This window comes from Anomaloglossus baeobatrachus, chromosome 9, assembly GCF_048569485.1.
Source record: "Anomaloglossus baeobatrachus isolate aAnoBae1 chromosome 9, aAnoBae1.hap1, whole genome shotgun sequence".
Taxonomy (NCBI): domain Eukaryota; kingdom Metazoa; phylum Chordata; class Amphibia; order Anura; family Aromobatidae; genus Anomaloglossus; species Anomaloglossus baeobatrachus.
In genome coordinates this window covers 81,664,122-81,684,829 of record NC_134361.1, presented here as the reverse complement: position 1 = coordinate 81,684,829, position 20,708 = coordinate 81,664,122, and the positions used below count along the sequence as shown (strand labels likewise).

At 44.3% G+C, this 20,708-nt stretch overlaps 1 protein-coding gene across 3 annotated transcripts in view; it reads left to right on the top strand.

The window, feature by feature from the left end:
- KIAA1210 (KIAA1210 ortholog) overlaps positions 1 to 20,708 on the top strand; it is a 216,872-nt gene that overhangs the window by 162,692 nt on the left and 33,472 nt on the right. For all 3 annotated transcript variants that reach the window (XM_075323825.1, XM_075323826.1, XM_075323824.1), the window contains exons 3-6: positions 1,506 to 1,674; positions 3,642 to 3,765; positions 4,118 to 4,276; positions 10,030 to 10,095. In XM_075323825.1, the coding sequence (XP_075179940.1) occupies positions 1,506 to 1,674; positions 3,642 to 3,765; positions 4,118 to 4,276; positions 10,030 to 10,095 (518 nt within the window). The remainder of the gene's footprint in view (positions 1 to 1,505; positions 1,675 to 3,641; positions 3,766 to 4,117; positions 4,277 to 10,029; positions 10,096 to 20,708) is intronic.

The following is a 20,708-nucleotide window of genomic DNA, read 5'->3' as shown; positions in this document are numbered from 1 at the left end:
CCCAGGACATTCAGCAACAACCAACGACCTCACAGCAGGGGCCAGGTTGTTGCTGGATGTCACACACAGCAACATCGCTAGCAACGTCACAAACGTTGTTCGTTAGCAGCGATGTTGCTAGCGATGTTGCTTAGTGTGACGGGGCCTTAAGAAGTCCCAATCAAGTTCCAAGGAAAATCAAGCTGTCCTGCAGGCTCAATGTGCGTGTTGTGACATTTGAATGAAATTAAATCAAATGCTATTGCAGGAGACCCAGGAGGACTTCACTGCTGACACAGAAATATTAAAAAAGCCAGACTTCAGTTTGTCAAAATGTGCTTGAGTAAGCCAAAATCTTTCTGGGAATGCGTCTTATAGATAGATGAGACCAAGATAGAGCTTCTTGGTAAAGCACATCATTCTACTATTTATCGAAAACTGAATGAGGCCTACAATGGAAATGGACATTGAACCTTCAACATATTTGACAATAGGTACTAAGATATGTAGGGGTTGTTTTGCTACCTCTGAAACTGGGTTCCTTGACTGTGTGCAAGGCATCATGAAATCTTAAGATCACCAAAGGAATTTGAGTCGCAAATGTAGTGCCCAGTACCAGAAAACTCGATTTACGTCTTTAGTCATGGGTCTTCCAGCAGGACGATGACCCCAAATATACTTCAAGAAGACCCCAGAAATGGATGGAAACAAAGCGCTGAAGAGTTCTGAAATGGCCAGAAATGAGTCTGCATCAAAATCCCTTTTAACACCTGTGGAGAGATCTTAAAATTGCTGTTGGGAAAAGGCGCCTTCATATGAGACACCAGAAGAACTTTGCAAAACAAGAGGCATTTGAAATTCCGGGTGAGAGGTGTAAGACGTTTGTTGATGGTCATAAGAAGTGATTAGTTATTTTATTCCAAAGGATGTGCAACCAAATATTAAGTGGAGTGGCAACAATTTTGTTTTGCCAATTTTTTGAGTTTTGTTTGAAATTCTGTCCAATATGCCTTTCTTTTCCTTTGTTTGCTTTTTTGTGTGCTAAACAACACAGATTAAATAAAATGTGTATAACAAAACATATGTTTATTGCAATAATTTTCAGGGACAAATACTTCATTTTCTGGAACAATTTCAAGGGTGCTAAGACTTTTGGCCATGACTGTACTCTGTGTCGGACTGGCTACCGGAGAAACGATGCCACTGAACTCCGGAGCTCTCAAGGTGCACATTGAGGTTCTTAAGAAAACTCTTAGGATTTTTTTTTTTTTTTACAAAGCACTCCAGGAAATGGTTCAGAAAACAAAATACTCTTCCAAAAGTGTCCAAGAAGGAGCGTTTCCTGAAGTGCACTTGACAATTCAGAGTTTTTTTGAGGCAGATAAAAACTGTGTGCGCATAGTCAAACAGATCAAATGTGTGAGAGATCCTGAATATTTTTTTCCTCGTCTTCTTTATTCTAGAGATGTTTGTTAACTATAAATTCTAATTTGAATAGATTATATACAAATATTTTTGCTCATCAGGAAAAAAGAAATCAAAATTCCAGGCCTTCAAGAAATTATTTGTGAAAAAGAAAAGGAAAGAACCTGCAACTACTAGTAGAGAAAGCAACCTCAAACCCAGCCAGTCCAGTACCGATGTCAGTGCATCTGGAGCCAACACAACTGCCTTTCATGTCGACCATGAACAAGTGTAAGAAAATAATTGTATGGTTTATGGACATATTTTTCCACAGTCTTGTGTAAATGTGGAAAATATTCACTATAAATAAAAGGGAATCTGTCAGCAGGTTTTTGCTATTTGATATGAGAGCAGCATGATGCAGACGCAGAGCCCTTGATTCTAGTGATGTCACTTCATGGGCTTCTTATAGTATCAAAAAGATCAGTGTTTTATCAGGAGGATATTATCATTAGGTCAGTGTTCCCCCAACTTCAGACCTTAGTATTGCACAGTTGTTAGAATAGTCACCTGTGCGGGTGATTAAATTATCATCTGTACAATACAAAGGAAATCCTGAAAACATGCACTGTTTATGGCTCCTGAGAACTAGAGTTTTGGAACTCACACATTAGGCTGGAGTCACACTTGCGTGTCATTCGCTCAAGGATCGGATCGCATCACCTGGACCCAGTGGTGTAACTAGAGTTCAATGGGTCACAGTGCAAAATTTGGACATGGGGCCCCCCATCCCCTTTTGTTGGTCAGATCTATGTATTTTTACATCACTTAAGAAATGTGCTTCTCAGAGCATCTGGGGGAATCCCAGCTCTGGACCAGACCCCAATCCGAGGACAATAAAACTTACAGCAGTTCATAGATAGCAGTGTGTAATATTTATGGCCACAACAGTTTGTCCTCTTCGCATACTGATCGTTCTGCTTCACATAACTGTCTTATTTACTGCACTATTCTATGTCCTGTTGTGTATAAATGTGACTCTTCAGATTGTGTTATATTGAGCCTGATGAAGAGACCTGCGTAGTCTCAAAAGCTTGCAATTATTACCATCTTTTCAGTTAGCCATTAAAAGGTATCAACCACTGAGAACTCTAAGTTCTTTTAAACAATTTTTTTTGCATATATGTATACATTTAGCATTCTAAATCCTATAAAGACATACGATTTGTCCCCCACCCTCCCATTATGTAGTAATGTCCCCCATCTAGGGCTCTTTCCTGGTAAATGTCCCCCGTCCTGGTATATATGCCCCCATCCTGGTATGTCCCCCCCCTCCTAATATATACCGTCCACTTCCTGGGCCGCTCCTGGTATATACTGTCCCCCTTCTGGTATATATGTTCCTTTCCTGGGCCCCTCCTGGTATATATGTTCCTCTCCTGGTACTTACTGTCCCCCTCCTGGTACAGACTATACTTGCTCTCCCCAGCTCCCATGTCACACAGTGTCATCTTCTATAGCCAGCCCACAGTGGCTGGCAGCGTTCTTTGGCATCCGTGCTATGGCCACGCATAACGTCATTGTCATGCGCCGTCTCAGTCACTGGGACACTGTCACGGGCACGGTTTGGCTGGCAGCATGTATCGCAGTGCAGGGACCCAACGGGTCTCTGCACCATGATGCATTTCAGCTGGATGTGCAGCCTTGTACGCACCTCCAGATGAAGCAGGGGCTGGGACCAGCGGGCCACTTGCACTCCCTGGCCCGGTTGCAGTTGCGATCCCTGCGACCGCTATTGTTCCGCTCCTGCCTTGACCAACCAGTGGCTCTCCTGACAGGAGCTGGGCAGCTTTTTGTATTTTTGTGCAGCCAACACCCTCCTGTCAGTAGAACCGCCGACCAGTCTGGGCGATGTGATGCTATCATGAACCATATACGTATGACTCCAGCCTTACAGAACCAATTGTCTTGTGCCGTGAATTTCTTCACAAGGCACCAGATATGAGGCATACATCTATGGCTTTTTTCAGCATTCAACAACCTGTCTGCCCATATTGATATTTTTAAATAAGTTAAATGTAGAGACAGATGCCCTTTTAAAATGGCAACCAATGTCCATAAATACAAAAATGGCATGTTTTCTTCCAAAAAGCAATCAAACTAGCTTCTAGATCTAGAAGATGTTGGCAGCCAACACAACTGATGGGTGTTTTTGTAATTGTTTTTTCACATCTCCTTTTACATGTTCATATTTAAAGGGCCAAAGCTAATATGGGGAACAAGGCCGTATCTCACGACAGTGTGTTTATTTCGGAGATGGAGAGCTCTGTGAAGGAAGATGTCTCTCAGGAGTGCACTCCAGGGAAAGTAAAGGCACTACAGGTACAAGCATAAAGAATTAAAATATCTATTGAAACCCCATTTTTTTTATATAAAGGGCAGCCTTCACATTTGCAGCCTGGCTGTACATGTTTCTCAATCTCTTTACATGTAGTGTACTCCTAGTCTTCCTAAAGCATAGTCATGTCTATTGATACTTTTGGGAAATAATGGTAGTTGCTAAATAAATAATTACGACTTTCATCAAATGTGCAGGTCAATTATTTACAAATTATCTTGTCTCTTGTGACACTAAGCTGCTCGTCTATATCTCTCTTTCATCCTGACAGCAGAAGCTAATGATCTGCCTTTTATATCTGAGCTAGACCTAACAATGAGCCGTGTTATTCGTTAGCTGCAGCTTCAGCAGAACATACGGATAGGGTCTCCACCGCGGGGAATTGTCCCCAAGAAGCTCGAGGATCCGGGGACGCTTTCAGAAGATGACGGCTTGCCGAGGAGTCCTCCAGAGATAACCTCATTGCATGAGATCCTTGCCCAGTCCTCAGGAAAGGTAAGTGCGGGATAGTTATCTATTCTGTATTATATTTTGTGTTGATTAGTCCAATATGATTGTCCTTCAGCTTTGTGAAAACCCTTAGTAAGGATTACTGACCTTTTTTTAAGGAGTGAGATTACTTCATATCCCCAACACTCTCCAAACAGAAGGTAGCACCTCATTCACTAGATATGGTGTGTTGGGGACTAGGGGAGGATAGATCATTGGTGAAACCTGTACCCAAGAGGTAAGGGACCCACTGCCACCTCCGCAACAGGTACGATCGTGTATTGTGATCAGCTCTTCGACGCCAAAGGGCCCATATACTGTTCTTGCACAGAGTCCTCTTATGTCAGTGTCCGCCAGTGTTGGGGTCTATAGTTACAGTAGCAATGCATTCCGTTATAGAATAATTTACCCCATGGTTATCATGTCTGTTGCTGTTTTTTTTACGTCTCGTGGTGATCTAGTTGTATTTCTTTGACCATTTTTTTCCCCTTTAAAAAATGCACAACTACGGTATATTATTGAAAATCGCACATTACCCATATACTGAAGCCCAATCACAATCTATACATCTAAGATTTCTAAGGATTGGGTTAGTCCTGGTTATAGGCAAATAGCTATGTGAACATGAAAAAAAAAAACACGCCTTAAAAATACCTTTTAATGATAATCCACTAAAAAAGGTCCAGAAAAACCTTAAGATTAAAACGGACAAGGACAATAACATATATCAAGAAGTGACCTCAAGTACAGTTTGTCACTATATAGATTAAATGACCTTATAAAAGGGTCACCTGCTGTTCCATTATAGTTCCAGTAGAAGGTAAAAAGAAGGGAACGGTCTTACCCCATCTGCCGTAAAAGTCCCTCTTTAATAAATGTGTACCAAATGCTGAGTGATGTGGTCCAGTCAAAATCGGATAGCCTGGTCCTGTTTCCTCATGACTCAGGATCCACCAAACCACATCACCAAAAACGCACCATCTCCCAACGCGTTTCCAAATTCATCAGGGGAGAAATATAGTTAATGTTTATGGTCAAACATGACCCCTATGCATGGCACATTCTGCAAACAGAAAGCATATAAACATCATGTCAGAAGCCCGTTCTAACGGGAAATCAGTAATCATCTGGTGAAGGGCACACCAACTTACCCTTCAGGACCGCAGGTATATCCTGGGCAAAGCGCGCCCACCGTATCGCGGAGTGTAGTTTTAAATGTGCCGGTCACCCTATGCGGCGTCTGACGTCACGTCTGCTTGCCGCGAGGGACCCACCCCTGGGTCACATGATCGCGGTCAGGGTGAGTACGTCATGAGGTAAGGATCTCAGCGTGCGCAGGACAGCGCCTGCGCAAACACTGAAATAATATCCATGGATAGAAGGCTGCATACAGTGCCAATCTGGGCACAAAAAGCGCCGTTGTATCGGCCTATTAAGAATAATAAGCCATATCAGGGCTACACACAAGGTGTGAGCAGTCCAGATGGGTTAGACAGGTAATGATTTCCTACAACAACAGAACGAAATGGGTTCTAAAAAAAACAGAAAAGTACAATCCAAAAGAAAGGGGATAGAAGAGTAAAATAACACCCAGAGGTAAAATATGGTGGTAATCAACCATCACGTTAAAGTACCATAAACACAGACGGATCTGGAGAAGTGGAGAAAGGGTATCCATATAGAAGTAGAGAAGACCCCTATCCCCATATGTTTAAACAATATGGCAATTAGTCCAGAATAGAGAGGGGACCACCACCAGAACCCTGAATATTGTCGCACCCTCCTCTAGAGGTGGTAACTGGGACAACAGGATCCTGAAACAAGAGACCAAGTGGATCTTTTGGCTCAAGACTGTTAAACCTCAGGGTCTTAATGACATCCTTTCCTTTGCACCCTTTTTGGAAGCTTAGGATAGGAAAATGTAGGAGGGAAAGTCGCCGCCCGAGTGGGGGCACCTTCCACCATCCTGTTCTAGGGTGCCGACCCCCACAACTAGGTAGGGGTCAGTGTCAATCCGTTAGGGCAATTCTTAATTCAGGGTTCTGGTGGTGGTTATTTCAGTGTTAGCGCTGGCACTGTCCTGCGCACGCTGAGATCCTTACCTCATGACGTACTCGCCCTGACCGCGATCATGTGACCCAGGGGTGGATCCCTCGCGGCGGGCGGACGTGACGTCAGACGCCACACAGGGTGACCGGCACATTTAAAACTACACTCCGCGATACGGTGGGCGCGCTTTGCCCAGGATATACCTGCGGTCCTGAAGGGTAAGTTGGTGTGCCCTTCACCAGATGATTACTGATTTCCCGTTAGAACGGGCTTCTGACATGATGTTTATATGCTCTGTTTGCAGTATGTGCCATGCATAGGGGTCATGTTTGACCATAAACATTAACTATATTTACCCCTCATGAATTTGGAAACGCGTTGGGAGATGGTGCGTTTTTTGTGATGTGACATGGTGGATCCTGAGTCATGAGGAAAGAGGACCAGGCTATCCGATTTTGACTGGACCACATCACTCAGCATTTGGTACACATTTATTAAAGAGGGACTTTTACGGCAGATGGGGTAAGACCGTTCCCTTCTTTTTACCTTCTACTGGAATTATAATGGAACAGCAGGTGACCCTTTTATAAGGTCATTTAATCTATATAGTGACAAACTGTACTTGAGGTCACTTCTTGATATATGTTATTGTCCTTGTCCGTTTTAATCTTAAGGTTTTTCTGGACCTTTTTTAGTGGATTATCATTAAAAGGTATTTTTAAGGTGTGTTTTTTTTTTTTTTTTTTTTTTTTTTTCATGTTCACATAGACAAATAGCTATCTATTGAAGTGAATATTGTCCAGTAGCTATTACAATAGTCCTGGTTATACAATCACTTGGTGTAATAAAACGTGCTTACTTTGTAAACTAGGAGTGAAGCCGGTGGGTGACTGAGTGGTAGTAGTGTTGAGGATTAGTTTGATAGTAGATAAAGTAGGGTTAATGCCAGGGTATAACATGGGGTCCAAAGCAGAATTAATTTGGGGACCTCTTTGAGCACTAACCTTCATTACAAAATTAGTCTGGCAACAGTTAAAGGGGTATTCCCATCTCCAAGATCCTATCCCAATATGTAGTAGGTGTAATAATATCAGCAAATACCTCCAATTAGAAATGTAGTATAGTTCTCCTGATTAGCTATGCCACTTTCCTCATGTGCATGGCATTGGAGCTTAGGTATCTATGGTTATGACTAGAGATGAATGGACCCGTGTATGTTCGGATTCTCCGGATTTGGCCAGACTTTAGTTAAAAATTAATTTCACGACCCAAACTTGACCTGACTTTGTTCCTAAACCATGAACCCCATATTGGTCAATGGAGCCCGAACTAACGGGCTCAACTCGAGTAATGAGTATAATGTAAGTCAATGATTGGGCAGTTTGTCTCTCTGCCTACATACAGCCAGCCATAAGCAGAGCACTTCCAGGGTAGGGAGTGGACACACAGCATCAGGAAACTGTTTTTACACCACAGTGAGAGCCATTCAGAAAATGAGAGTAGATCTAGCTTACCCAGGCACCAAAATGCTCGATTGAGAGGTTTGTATACAAACAGCACCCGAATACAGACTTTTTTTTTAAAAAAAAATTGTGTTCATGTACAAACCCCGAGCTCTACAGATTGGGTTTGATCATCTCTAGCTACAACTACTAGCAACTAATTGTCACTATATATGAGGTCGTAATCATGGATACTTAAGCTGCAATGCCCTGCACATGAGGTAAGTGACATTTCTAATCAGGAGAACTATACTACATTTCTAATTTGAGATATTTACTATTATTATTACACCTACGACATATTAGGATGGGATCTTGGCGATGAGAATTCCCATTTTAAAGGTTGAATTTTCAGGGCTCTCCCAGCATTCATGATATATAACTAAAGTGGCATTCTGATTTCTGTATGGATTGACTTTTCTTAGGTAATAGTATCTTATATAACATTGCAGAAAGAAGGTATTGATATCCACAGATCATATCCGTCATATACAGTGCCTACAAGTAGTATTCAACCCCCTGCAGATTTAGCAGGTTTGATAAGATGCAAATAAGTTAGAGCCTGCAAACTTCAAACAAGAGCAGGATTTATTAACAGATGCATAAATCTTACAAACCAACAAGTTATGTTGCTCAGTTAAATTTTAATAAATTTTCAACATAAAAGTGTGGGTCAATTATTATTCAACCCCTAGGTTTAATATTATGTGGAATAACCCTTGTTTGCAATTACAGCTAATAATCGTCTTTTATAAGACCTGATCAGGCCGGCACAGGTCTCTGGAGTTATCTTGGCTCACTCCTCCATGCAGATCTTCTCCAAGTTATCTAGGTTCTTTGGGTGTCTCATGTGGACTTTAATCTTGAGCTCCTTCCACAAGTTTTCAATTGGGTTAAGGTCAGGAGACTGACTAGGCCACTGCAACACCTTGATTTTTTTCCCTCTTGAACCAGGCCTTGGTTTTCTTGGCTGTGTGCTTTTGGTCGTTGTCTTGTTGGAAGATGAAATGATGACCCATCTTAAGATCCTTGATGGAGGAGCGGAGGTTCTTGGCCAAAATCTCCAGGTAGGCCGTGCTATCCATCTTCCCATGGATGCGGACCAGATGGCCAGGCCCCTTGGCTAAGAAACAGCCCCACAGCATGATGCTGCCACCACCATGCTTGACTGTAGGGATGGTATTCTTGGGGTCGTATGCAGTGTCATCCAGTCTCCAAACGTCACGTGTGTGGTTGGCACCAAAGATCTCGATCTTGGTCTCATCAGACCAGAGAACCTTGAACCAGTCTGTCTCAGAGTCCTCCAAGTGATCATGAGCAAACTGTAGACGAGCCTTGACATGACGCTTTGAAAGTAAAGGTACCTTACGGGCTCGTCTGGAACGGAGACCATTGCGGTGGAGTACGTTACTTATGGTATTGACTGAAACCAATGTCCCCACTGCCATGAGATCTTCCCGGAGCTCCTTCCTTGTTGTCCTTGGGTTAGCCTTGACTCTTCGGACAAGCCTGGCCTCGGCACGGGTGGAAACTTTCAAAGGCTGTCCAGGCCGTGGAAGGCTAAGAGTAGTTCCATAAGCCTTCCACTTCCGGATGATGCTCCCAACAGTGGAGACAAGTAGGCCCAACTCCTTGGAAAGGGTTTTGTACCCCTTGCCAGCCTTGTGACCCTCCACGATCTTGTCTCTGATGGCCTTGGAATGCACCTTTTGTCTTTCCCATGTTGACCAAGTATGAGGGCTGTTCACAAGTTTGTGGAGGGTCTTAATTAGTCAGAAAAGGCTGGAAAAAGAGATAATTAATCCAAACATGTGAAGCTCATTGTTCTTTGTGGCTGAAATACTTCTTAATACTTTAGGGGAACCAAACAGAATTCTGGTGGTTTGAGGGGTTGAATAATAAATGACCCTCTGAATAAACTTTTCACAATTTAAAAAAAAAAATAAAAAATGAAATAACATTCTTTTTTGCTGCAGTGCATTTCACACTTCCAGGCTGATCTACAGTCCAAATGTCACAATGCCAAGTTAATTCCGAATGTGTAAACCTGCTAAATCTGCAGGGGGTTTAATACTACTTGTAGGCACTGTATCCTGAACCTATGCTTCTATACACTCTGATCTGACAGTATTTATGTATGTAGTGTAGCAGAAAACTGAAATTAGGTGCAGTCCTAATTTTTGTTTTATTTTTTTTTCCTCTTTTCAGTCTTCTATCAGTGTACAGAGACGCAGCTCTATAAGTTTAGGAGGGACAGACAGTGAAGACGATCCGGTACGTATGCTTCCATGTAATGGTTTATAGATCTGCAAAAGATATGATCTATTAAATACATTAATTGAGCACTTTGTGGAAATGTAGCAAAGGTTACCTTCATTCAGATAACCGCACAAAAACGTGTAATTTGACATCAAACGTAACGTTGGGTAGTGGCTTGTGAAAGTTCTTGGATGTCGTAGGTGAGAGAACCTTCAGTGACATGTTAATATGGTGTTGAGTCATGACAATCTTTGCTATATCTGTATATAATTAAAATTGCGTGAAAGGAGCTTGTTATATTAGAGGGTTAAGCTGGCTGTACACATGAGATGGGTATCGAACAATTATTCCTTTAGCTGACTGCTTTCTTTTCTGACATCCCCAATAGACATTTTGTCACCGCACCTTCTTAGCAGTGGAGTAACTTTAGACTACTGGGCCCCTAAGTAAAGACCCCTACTTGCCGTGTGGTATTTAGAGAACCGGAGTGGTGGCAGAAGAGCATTTGGACCCTTCAGGCACCAGAGTCTGGGTGTCACTGCTTATGAACATGCTATGGGGCTTCTACTTCTGGTACAGAACTCACCTCTGTGATTAAAATACAAACAAGTGGGGTTGAACCTATCTGGGTGTAGAAGAAGCATCAGTATAGCTACCAAATATCAAAAATGTTGCATTTTCTAGGGGAAATGTCTTTTGCAAATGCACCCTCTTTAGGGAGGGTTTGGTTTTTTTTAAGGAGTTTTAAATTTCCTGAACTAGTCTTGAAGAGTTTTTCAAATGTGCCAGGGAGGGGCAGTCGAGGACCGTAACCCTCGCCCACAACCCACCCCGGTATAGTACAGACATGGGGGGCAGAGTGGTGTATGGTAGTGGGTGTGGAGGTGGTACTTGCTTGGAGCTGCTCAACTGGGTCTCCATCCGGCTCCTTTGGATCCTATTCTCTCTTGCCGGCATCGCATGCCATACTATCAGTAATGAGTCCACCACCGGTTAAAACCATAACAACTTTACTGTAACATCATTTAACACACAGCTTCCACTACTTTAAGGCAGTTTTTACACAGAGATCTTTCACAGGCATTGCTTTCTTTACAGAACCCGGCTCTTTCGCTACAACCACCAAGGAGGGGAGGGATGGGCACTCAATCTTCCTCTGTACTAGCATTCCACCTTAATTCAAACAAGAGGACTCCTAGAATTCTTGTTCTTGCCGTGTCTGGGACCCCGCCAGTCAACACTGGCCCAGTCTCCTGTACATACTATGAACGGCAGCCGGCCTAAGAAGAGGGTGGGTACACATCTCTTTTTTCCTCTGGCTTTACCTTTGTAACTGAGAGGTTATCACTTTCCTTCAGTCCTCTTGTCTCCTTTCTCTGCCTGGACCCTCCACACCATACTGCTGCACTCTGCTTTATCTGACCCTGTTCGTCCTCTCACTCTTGCCACTACTCCCTATCTCCCCAAAACAGGATGCTCCTTTTTCCTATATCTTCTCTGTGCTGGGGACTGTCCTCTCCCTTTTTAACCCATGCCAGCCTGTCATTCCCTCACATTCGCTTACACTGTTGGACAAGAGACCCAGTAACACCTAGTGGCGGCCGGCCAAATTACCTAGAAAATGTACACACATAAATAAATCACTCTAAAATATATATGCTTGATCATAACACACTTCAGAGGCGGCAGGGCACTGGACACCCTCTTACACAAGCATTGTTATATGGTGGGCTCCGAGTGTCACTACTGTGGGGAGGAGGCCTGGATGGGGCTTGCGACCATCTGAGTCAAATGTAAATCAGAAATCAATAGTCTATGGAGCCTCTGTTAAGGTACCGTCACATTAAGCAACATCGCTAGCAACATCGCTGCTGAGGCACAACTTGCTAGCGATGTTGCTTAGTGTGACATCCAGCAACAACCTGGCCCCTGCTGTGAGGTCGCTGGTTGTTACTAAATGTCCTGGGCCATTTTTTAGTTGTTTCTCTCCCGCTGTGAAGCACACATCGCTGTGTGTGACAGCGACAGAGCAACAACTAAATGTGCAGTGAGCAGGGAGCCGGCTTTTGCGGACGCTGGTAACCAATGTAAATATCGGGTAACCAAGAAGCCCTTACCTTGGTTACCCGATATTTACCTTCGTTACCAGCGTCCGCCGCTCTCAGCTGTCCGTGCCGGCTCCTGCTCCTTGCACACATAGCCAGACTACACATCGGGTAATTAACCCGATGTGTACTGTGGCTAGGAATGCAGGGAGCAGGAGCCGGCACTGACAGCTGAGAGCGGTGGACGCTGGTAGCGAAGGTAAATACTGTGGTTACCAGCGTCCGCAGAAGCGGGCTCCTGCTGCCTGCACACGTAGCAGAGTACAAATCGGGTAATTAACCCGATGTGTACTGTCGCTAGGTGTGCAGGGAGCCAGCGCTAAGTGGTGTGCGCTGGTAACCGAGGTAAATATCGGGTTGGTTACCCGATATTTACCTTAGTTACCAAGCGCAGCATGCTTCCACGTGTAGCGACGCTCCAGCGATCCCTGCCAGGTCAGGTTGCTGGTGGGATCGCTGGAGCGTCGCTTAGTGTGACATCTCACCAGCGACCTCCTAGCAACTTACCAGCGATCCCTATCAGGTTGTATCGTTGTTGGGATCGCTGGTAAGGTGTTTAGTGTGACTGGGCCTTTAGGAGTTTCAACACGGGAAATAGCCACATATCCCTTTGAGAAGGACCTAGCCAAGGAGTGGGTCTTTTTAGGAGACCACCATAACCACCATATTAAGTAACCCTTTTAGTCAATATCCAACTCTTGACGAGTTTAAACCTATGACAAGGGAAATACCAAGGCCAGGTATCCATCCACAGACAGCTGTTTTGGGGTATTGCCCCTCATCAGTGTGGAGTAGGATTCTGGCCAGGAGGGAGCAATGCCTAGTAGACCAACAAGACAAAACAATCACTGATCTCGGGGAGACCAGCCAGAGAAAACACTGCCGGCAGCCAGTAAAGGCGCTCATCACAGTGAAATCCTAGGTGCATTGCCCCCTGGACATACATCCCAGGGGGCAATGCACCTAGGATTTCACTGTGTTAAGCACTTTTGCTGGCTGCCGACAGTGTTTTCTCTGGCTGGTCTCCCCGAGATCAGTGATTGTTTTGTCTTCTGAGTCAAATGTGGCTCTCAGCATAACAAAGGTTGGGAATGACTGCTCTAGGGAGAATGACTTATGGCTGTTGTAACCTCTGGTATCTATTAAAAATAAGCAATTTCAGCTGGTGCCTTCCTGTTTTTAACTTCTGTAGAGTTACGAGGTAAATTGCTAATTATTTTGTCCCCTGCCCACCTAAAGCTTATTATGGGGCAACCTTTGGCTGCACATTGCCTGCTGACAGTATATCCTGTACTCACTGCTAACAGAATATATCTTGGTTTCCCATACTTTTAGTTTTACGCTAAATTTGCTATTAATTTAGCATGAGTGTATTCCTTTGTCTTTGTGTATTCCTTTGTCTTTGTGTATTCCTTTGTCTTTGAACTTGGAGTTAACTAAGAACTTCCTGTTACGTGTTATTTATTTTCTTAACTTGTGTAATTGAGGTTACTTTAGGGTAAAACTTTATTTGGAATTTCTATCATGTTCATTAATGTTATAAAAATAAACAATTTATGTAAAATTCGTTGAGTGATCAGAAATTATAATTGTTTTTTAATGGCAACATTTTATGACGAGGTCTTTAAACTTAATCGTTTGATTAGAACAGAATATTAAAACTGGATTGTGCAACTTGATTCTTCAAGGCCGTTTACTGTCCAAACCTTTACTTGTTTGTATATGAACTGATTCGTTGCCGGTTTACCTTTTTAAATAGTTTCAGATTGAAACTAATTTAAAGGGGTTGTACGCTACTAGGACAACCCCTTCTGATTCAACTTTTTTCCCCCAGTTAAAATGAAAGACCTCATACTTCCCTCCCATTTTGGTGCCATTCCAGCGCTGTTAGTTCAGGGTTCACATGACATTGTGACGTTTAACAAGCTCCGCTTCCAATTACCGCCGGCTTTTCTGTTCCCACCTTCCGACCAAATGAGCAATCAACAGGAAGTGAGTGGCAGGCGCAAGGTCACTTCCTGTTGATTGCTCATTTGGTCCGAAGGCAAGGGAGAGAGAAGCTGACTCACGTGAGCCCCAAACCGCAATTACTGACAGCATCAGAATGGGAGGTAAGTACAGTCTTTTATTTTAACTGGGGGAAAAGTGGAATCAGAAGGGGTTATCCTAGTAGTGGAGAACCCCTTTAAGAGCCATGAAGAATATAGTTATATTTTTATTTTAAAGGGTTATTCCATAGAACAGATGATAACTCTGTGACCGATGGGGGTCTGGTAATGGAGTAGGTGCTGCGTGACCACTGCTCCCTTTTGTTCTGCATTTGTGTCCTATTCTAGATATTGGTTAGGGTCCAAGTATCCTGTAGAGTACTGAAAACTCTCAATGTTGGAAATAACACTTTTAAGATGACTTGGATGAAATACAGTCCTGGTGAACTGTTTTTATATATGGCAAAACAACTAAAAATCATCTGTTCCTTAGAAGGTCTTAAACTTGGGTAAATACAATCTCATATGAACAACATTCATTATTTAACTAAAATGCAGAATTAGTGCATGGAAAAGAAAGTACACCCCATGAATCAGTATCTTGTACAATCTCAAACTACTAAAATAACATTAGTGCTCACAAGAGATTATATATATATATATATATATATATATATATATATATATATAGATAGATAGATAGATAGATAGATAGATAGATAGATAGATAGATAGATAGATAGAGATATATATATAGATAGAGATATATATATATATATATATATCTATATATATATATATATATATATATATATATATATATATATATAGATATATATATATATATATATATATATATATAGATATATATATATATAGATATATATATATATATAGATATATATATATATATAGATATATATATATATATAGTTATATATATAATGAGTGAATTTGGAAGCTGCTGGCAAAATGGGCTTTGTGTTGGCCCGTAAAAAATAAAGATATGTGTAAAGCATAAAGTGCTGCCGCACTACAGGATAAAGTAATCAACACAATTGAAGATACGTATGTTTGTGAATACCCAGTAAAGAACCTGTACCATAAATGATGGATCCAACTGCACAAATTGGCGAGAAACCACTATTTAAAAGGCTGTAAGGCTATGTGCGCACATTGCGTAATTACATGCAGTTACGCTGCGCTTTGTAGTGCAGCGTAACTGCATGCGTCCTGCGTCCCCTGCATAATCTATGGAGATTGTGCAGGGGCCGTGCGCACGTGGCGTCTTAGAGAGCAGCGCTTCGGCTGCTGCCCGAAGTGCACGTTCTAAGAAGTGACATGTCACTTCTTCCGTGCGCTTTGCCGGCAGACCCTGCTCTGTCTATGGCAGGAGCTGCATGCAGAGTGCACGTTCTCTGCCGGCACCATGCGCTTCAGAACGGAGCTTTTCAGCTGCGCTCTGAAGCGCACCTTTTAGGTGCAGTGCAGAGCGCACACGTGCGCACATAGCCTAAGGGACCCAATAAATACCTATCAATACTGCAATCTGCTGCCACGTATTTCTGCCTAGACAATAGATGAAGGTCACACAGCAGAGTGAGCTACTCAGCCCATTTGATGAAGTACTGTACAATGGAATAGAATGGAACACTTCAACCAAAGACCTGAATAATAAATACAAGACGTTGCCACTAGAGTTGAGCGAGGTTCGAGGTTCGCCAATTTCATGTTCGAGTGATTTTGGGGGGTTCTCGAGATCGAACTCGAACGCAAGCTTTTTGCTAAAAGCTCGATAGCTCGAGTTACGTTCGATAACGGTTCAATCAGCCAAAAGCCTAGCTATTTACTAGCTGGCTTTTCACTGTAATAGTGTGAGTCACTGTAATTCACGCTATTATCAAATTTCAGCGTATAGTGTGTGGGGGGGATGCGGTTTAGATCTGTGGTGCTGATAGAATGCCGATCGCCATTTCCCCCCCCCCCCCCTAAGTGGCGTGCAAGGATGTCAGCCAATCACAGACACACACACTGCTAAGTGGATTTTTGCCAGACAAGCAAGGGCATGTGTCATAGGCTGTGAATGTCACATGTCCTTGCCTTATAAATACTGTCGCCGCCATTATCTGCCTTCAGCGTGTGGGTGACAGTCACCGCTAACGCTGCTGCCGCCGATCCTGCTGAGTGCGCTATAGACATAGTGCAAGCTACACAGCGCTGTAGAGATTAGGGACTGCTTGTTATTTCAGCCCTTTTCAGGGCTGATTTCCAGGGGTTCATAGCCATAGCTGCTAGGCAGGTCTGTGCAAACTCTGTGTACAGCTTTAGATAACAGAGACTGTGTACCTCAGCTCAGGGAATTCCTTGCTGCATTTTATCATTAGGAGGAATAGAAAGTGAGGCTTCATTTCCTGTCCTGATACCCACAGAACCCGGGCACTGTACCCACCTGCCCAGTTTTGCCATGCTATTTTATTTGCCCAAAGAGCTGACACTTTTTCTGCCATCCTAAAAGTGTCTGGAATACTACGTTAGTGTTCCTTTCCTTACAACTGACCCACAGAACCCAGGCACTGTACCCACCTGCACACTTTTGCCATGCTATTTTATTTGCAAACTATGCTGCCACTGTTAGGGGCATACAAAAATTGTCTGTGATGGTCAGTGTTGGTTCTTCAGCTGTCTATAAAGCTAGACCACCTCTGCAATCTACACCACCTCTCAATTTTTGCATCCACATTTTAAGTGGCCAATCTTGTCGCTAACAAAATGAGTGGCAAAAGGACAGATGCTGGTGGAAAGGGGAACAGGCGTGTTGGAAAAGGAAAAAAAGTTTGTGTCCGTGAGGAAGGTGGGAAAGCTACGTTAACATCTGCTGAAGATAGGCCATCTTCCAGCAAAAGTAAGATTTCTACTACTTTCCGTGGACAATCCAATGTGCTCCCTTTTTTATGGACCCGAACAACTGTAACAAAGGTAATGATGCACAAAAAAAGAACATGCTTGAATGGATCTCAACTGCTCCAACAAGTGCCCTCTCCTCCACCTCAACTTAAACATCCAAAAAACAGTCCTCTGAGTTGTCATCCCAATCACACTTGCTTTCTCCCAGCTCTCAAGTCTCCACCCGCCCTGCACAGTATGGTGTAACAGAGATGGCTGAGTCTGCAGAGCTGTTCAGTTACACTATAGCCTGGGAATTAGAGGTCTGCTCCCAAGCTGCAGTGAGTACAGACCAGGAAATGGTCTGCAGTGATGCCCAGAAGCTTTGTGACTCAGATTCTGGCCCTGATGACCAAGTTTCTGAGCATAATGTAGACCCTCATTCCCAAACTGTAACACCTGTTGGTGTAGACAATGAGGAACATACTAATGATGATGAGACGCAGATACCTGATTGGGATGACAACTTAACTATTCAGTCAGGGCAGGACGAGGTTAGGTCTGAGGGCGAGGGGAGTGCAAACACAACCCTTGATGATGAAGTTCTAGACCCCACTTACTGTCAACCCACAGTCAGGCACTCGAAGAGGTCACCAGAGACGGTGGAGGAGGCTGCAATTGACGACGAAGTTACCTTGCGCCTTCCTGGACAGAGTCAGAGTACTGGAAGCACATCTACAACTGCATCCTCAGCCATAACTCTGCCTCTGGGCACAAGTCGGAGTGGCTCTGCAGGTCGCATGGGCTCTAAGCCTTGCCTAGCCTGGTCCTTTTTTGACCTTGAAAAGGATCTCCCAAATCATGTGATCTGTAAAATTTGTCGGCAATCTATAAGTAGAGGCCAAAAATTCACCAGTTTGACAACTTCTTCCATGAATCGTCACATGAATAACAAGCATAAGTCCCAGTGGGAAGCTCACCGTGCTGCAATGCAGCCTAGCGGAGCGGGTCAAACACAGTCTGCCCCTTCAAGTTCCTCTGCGTCCTATTTATCTTTTATGACTGTGGGGACAGCTGTCACTACTGGTTTTCCACGCAGACCTTCCACTACTTTAACCGCAACAGGCAGTTTGCTTGGTAGGTCGTCGGTTGGTTTGGAAGGGGAAACAAGTGCGTGTGTACAGCTCTCTCAGACATCGAGAGCACAAACTTTGGATGAAGGCAACATCATGTCTCCGCCTGCACTTTCCTCACAGACCTGCATTTTTCCAGGGACACCCTACTCACCACTGTCTCCACACAGCAGCCAGATCTCTGTCCCTCAGATGTGGACAAATAAAAGGCTATTTCCTCCGAGCCATGACAAAGCTAAGAGGTTGACTTTATCCCTCTGTAAGCTTTTGGCTACCGAAATGCTGCCTTTCTGCCTGGTGGACACAGGATTTTCGAGACCTTATGCCAGTCGCAGTGCCCCAGTACCAGATGCCCAGTCGCCACTACTTCTCCAAGAAAGGTGTGCCTGCGCTACACCAGCATGTTGCACACAACATCACCGCTTCCTTGAGAAACTCTGTGTGTGACCGGGTGCATTTCACCACCGATATTTGGACCAGTAAGCATGGACAGGGGCATTACATGTTGCTGACTGGGCACTGGGTAACTATGGTGAGAGATGGAGAAGGGTCTGCTGAACAAGTCTTGCCGTCCCCACGACTTGTGCGTCAATCCTCTTTATGTAGAAGTTCCTCCACTGCTTCTGCCTCCTCAACTTCATCTGGGTCCTCCGCCCTAAGCCTGCCTGGTCAGGCCACCCGCGTTGTAACTGCGCACAAGGAATCCCGCACACCTCCTTACTATGCTGGCAGCAGAGCTCAACAGCATCAGGCGGTCTTTACCTTGAAATGTCTTGGAAATAAGAGTCACACAGCGGAGGAGTTTTGGTCAGCTCTTGTGAGCGAGTTTACTAAATGGTTGTCTCCACTCAACCTGCAGCCAGGTAAGGCCGTGTGCGACAATGCTGCAAACCTGGGTGCGGCCCTTCGCCTGGGCAAGATGACACACGTGCCTTGTATGGCTCACGTGTTGAACCTTGTTATCCAGCAATTTTTAACCCACTATCCCGGCCTAGAATGGGCTTCTGCACAAGGCACGGTCACTCTCTGCTCACTTCCGCCGTTCAACTGTCGCAGCTGAGCTACTTGCATCGCTCCAGAAGTCTTTCGGCCTGCCGGTTCATCGCTTGAAATGCGATGTATCGACACGCTGGAATTCGACTCTCCACATGTTACAGCGACTGTGACAGCGCCGCCGAGCCCTGGTGCAATACGTTATGATGTATAGCCTGGGCCAACGAGATGCAGAGGTGGGGAAGATCACACTGCTGGAGTGGTCTCAGATCAAGGAACCCTTCTGCACAGTTTCGACATGGCGATGAATATGTTTAGTTCTGACAATGCCATTATCAGCATGACCATTCCAGTCATTTACATGCTGGAGCAAGAGGACGGGGAGGAAGTACAGGGGGATTCATATGCGCAAGGGATACCAACATCTAGAAGGTCCAGACGTTCAGCATCACCAAGGCGGCACGCATGGGACGGTGGGGGAGGGGTATTAACAAGAGAGCATGGTAGCAGCCAAAATGTTGAGGAAGGTGCAGGAGACCATGAAGAAATGGAGGACGAACTCTCGATGGACATGGAAGACTCAGCAGATGAGGGAGACCTTGGTCAAATTTTGGTTGAACGAGGTTGGGGGGAGATGTCTTGAAAAATGGCCTGAGCTCGCCACTTGCACCTTGGAGATCTTGTCGTGTCCCGCAGCCAGCGTTGTCTCTGAACGTGTCTTCAGTGCTGCTGGGTGTGTGCTGACAGATAAGCGCACGCGTCTGTCCAGCCAGTGACAATGTGGACAGACTAACGTTCATAAAGATGAACAAGTCATGGATCCGTAAGGACTTTACTACCCCTGTGTCATCCTGGGGAGAGTAAAGGCTGGCGTATTTTTGAATGTGCTTGATGCAAATCGACCTGTCCAGTTTGCAACTGGGGCCCAAGTGATGCCACTGAAGTGGTGTGTGTGGCCCAATTTTTGGAAAAAAGGGAGACTCCGCTTGGAGTCCCCGTGCTGTGTTTTTAAAAATGATCCAAGATGAACAAATCATGGATCAGGAAAGACTTTGCTACCTACCCCGGTGTCATCCCGGGGACAGTTAAGGCTGGCGTATTTTTGAATGTGCTTGATGCAAATGTACCTGTGAAGTGTACAACTGGGGCACAAGTTCTGCCACTGAAGTGGGGTCTGTGGGGCCCAATTTTTGGAAAAAAGGGAGACTCTGCTTTTGAAGGTGTTTTTATGTGTTTGTGATTGCCTCCCATTGTTTTCTATGGGGTTAGAGAGGTTCACCGAACTCGAACGCGGGCGTCGTTCCACGAACCGAACCGAACTCGAGCCTCTAGAGGTTGGCTCATCTCTAGTTGCCACCACTGTGCACGTACCGTTATGAAGAGGTTACAATTCTCCAATCCTGTTTGTGTAAAGCTGGAAAAAGTCCTCCGATAATGGAAAACCAGGGCACTCCGGCCGGTAGCCTCCTTGGTAGCCACACGCGTGGAGTAGAATCTCCTTTTAAAAGCAATATCTTGAAGGAGTA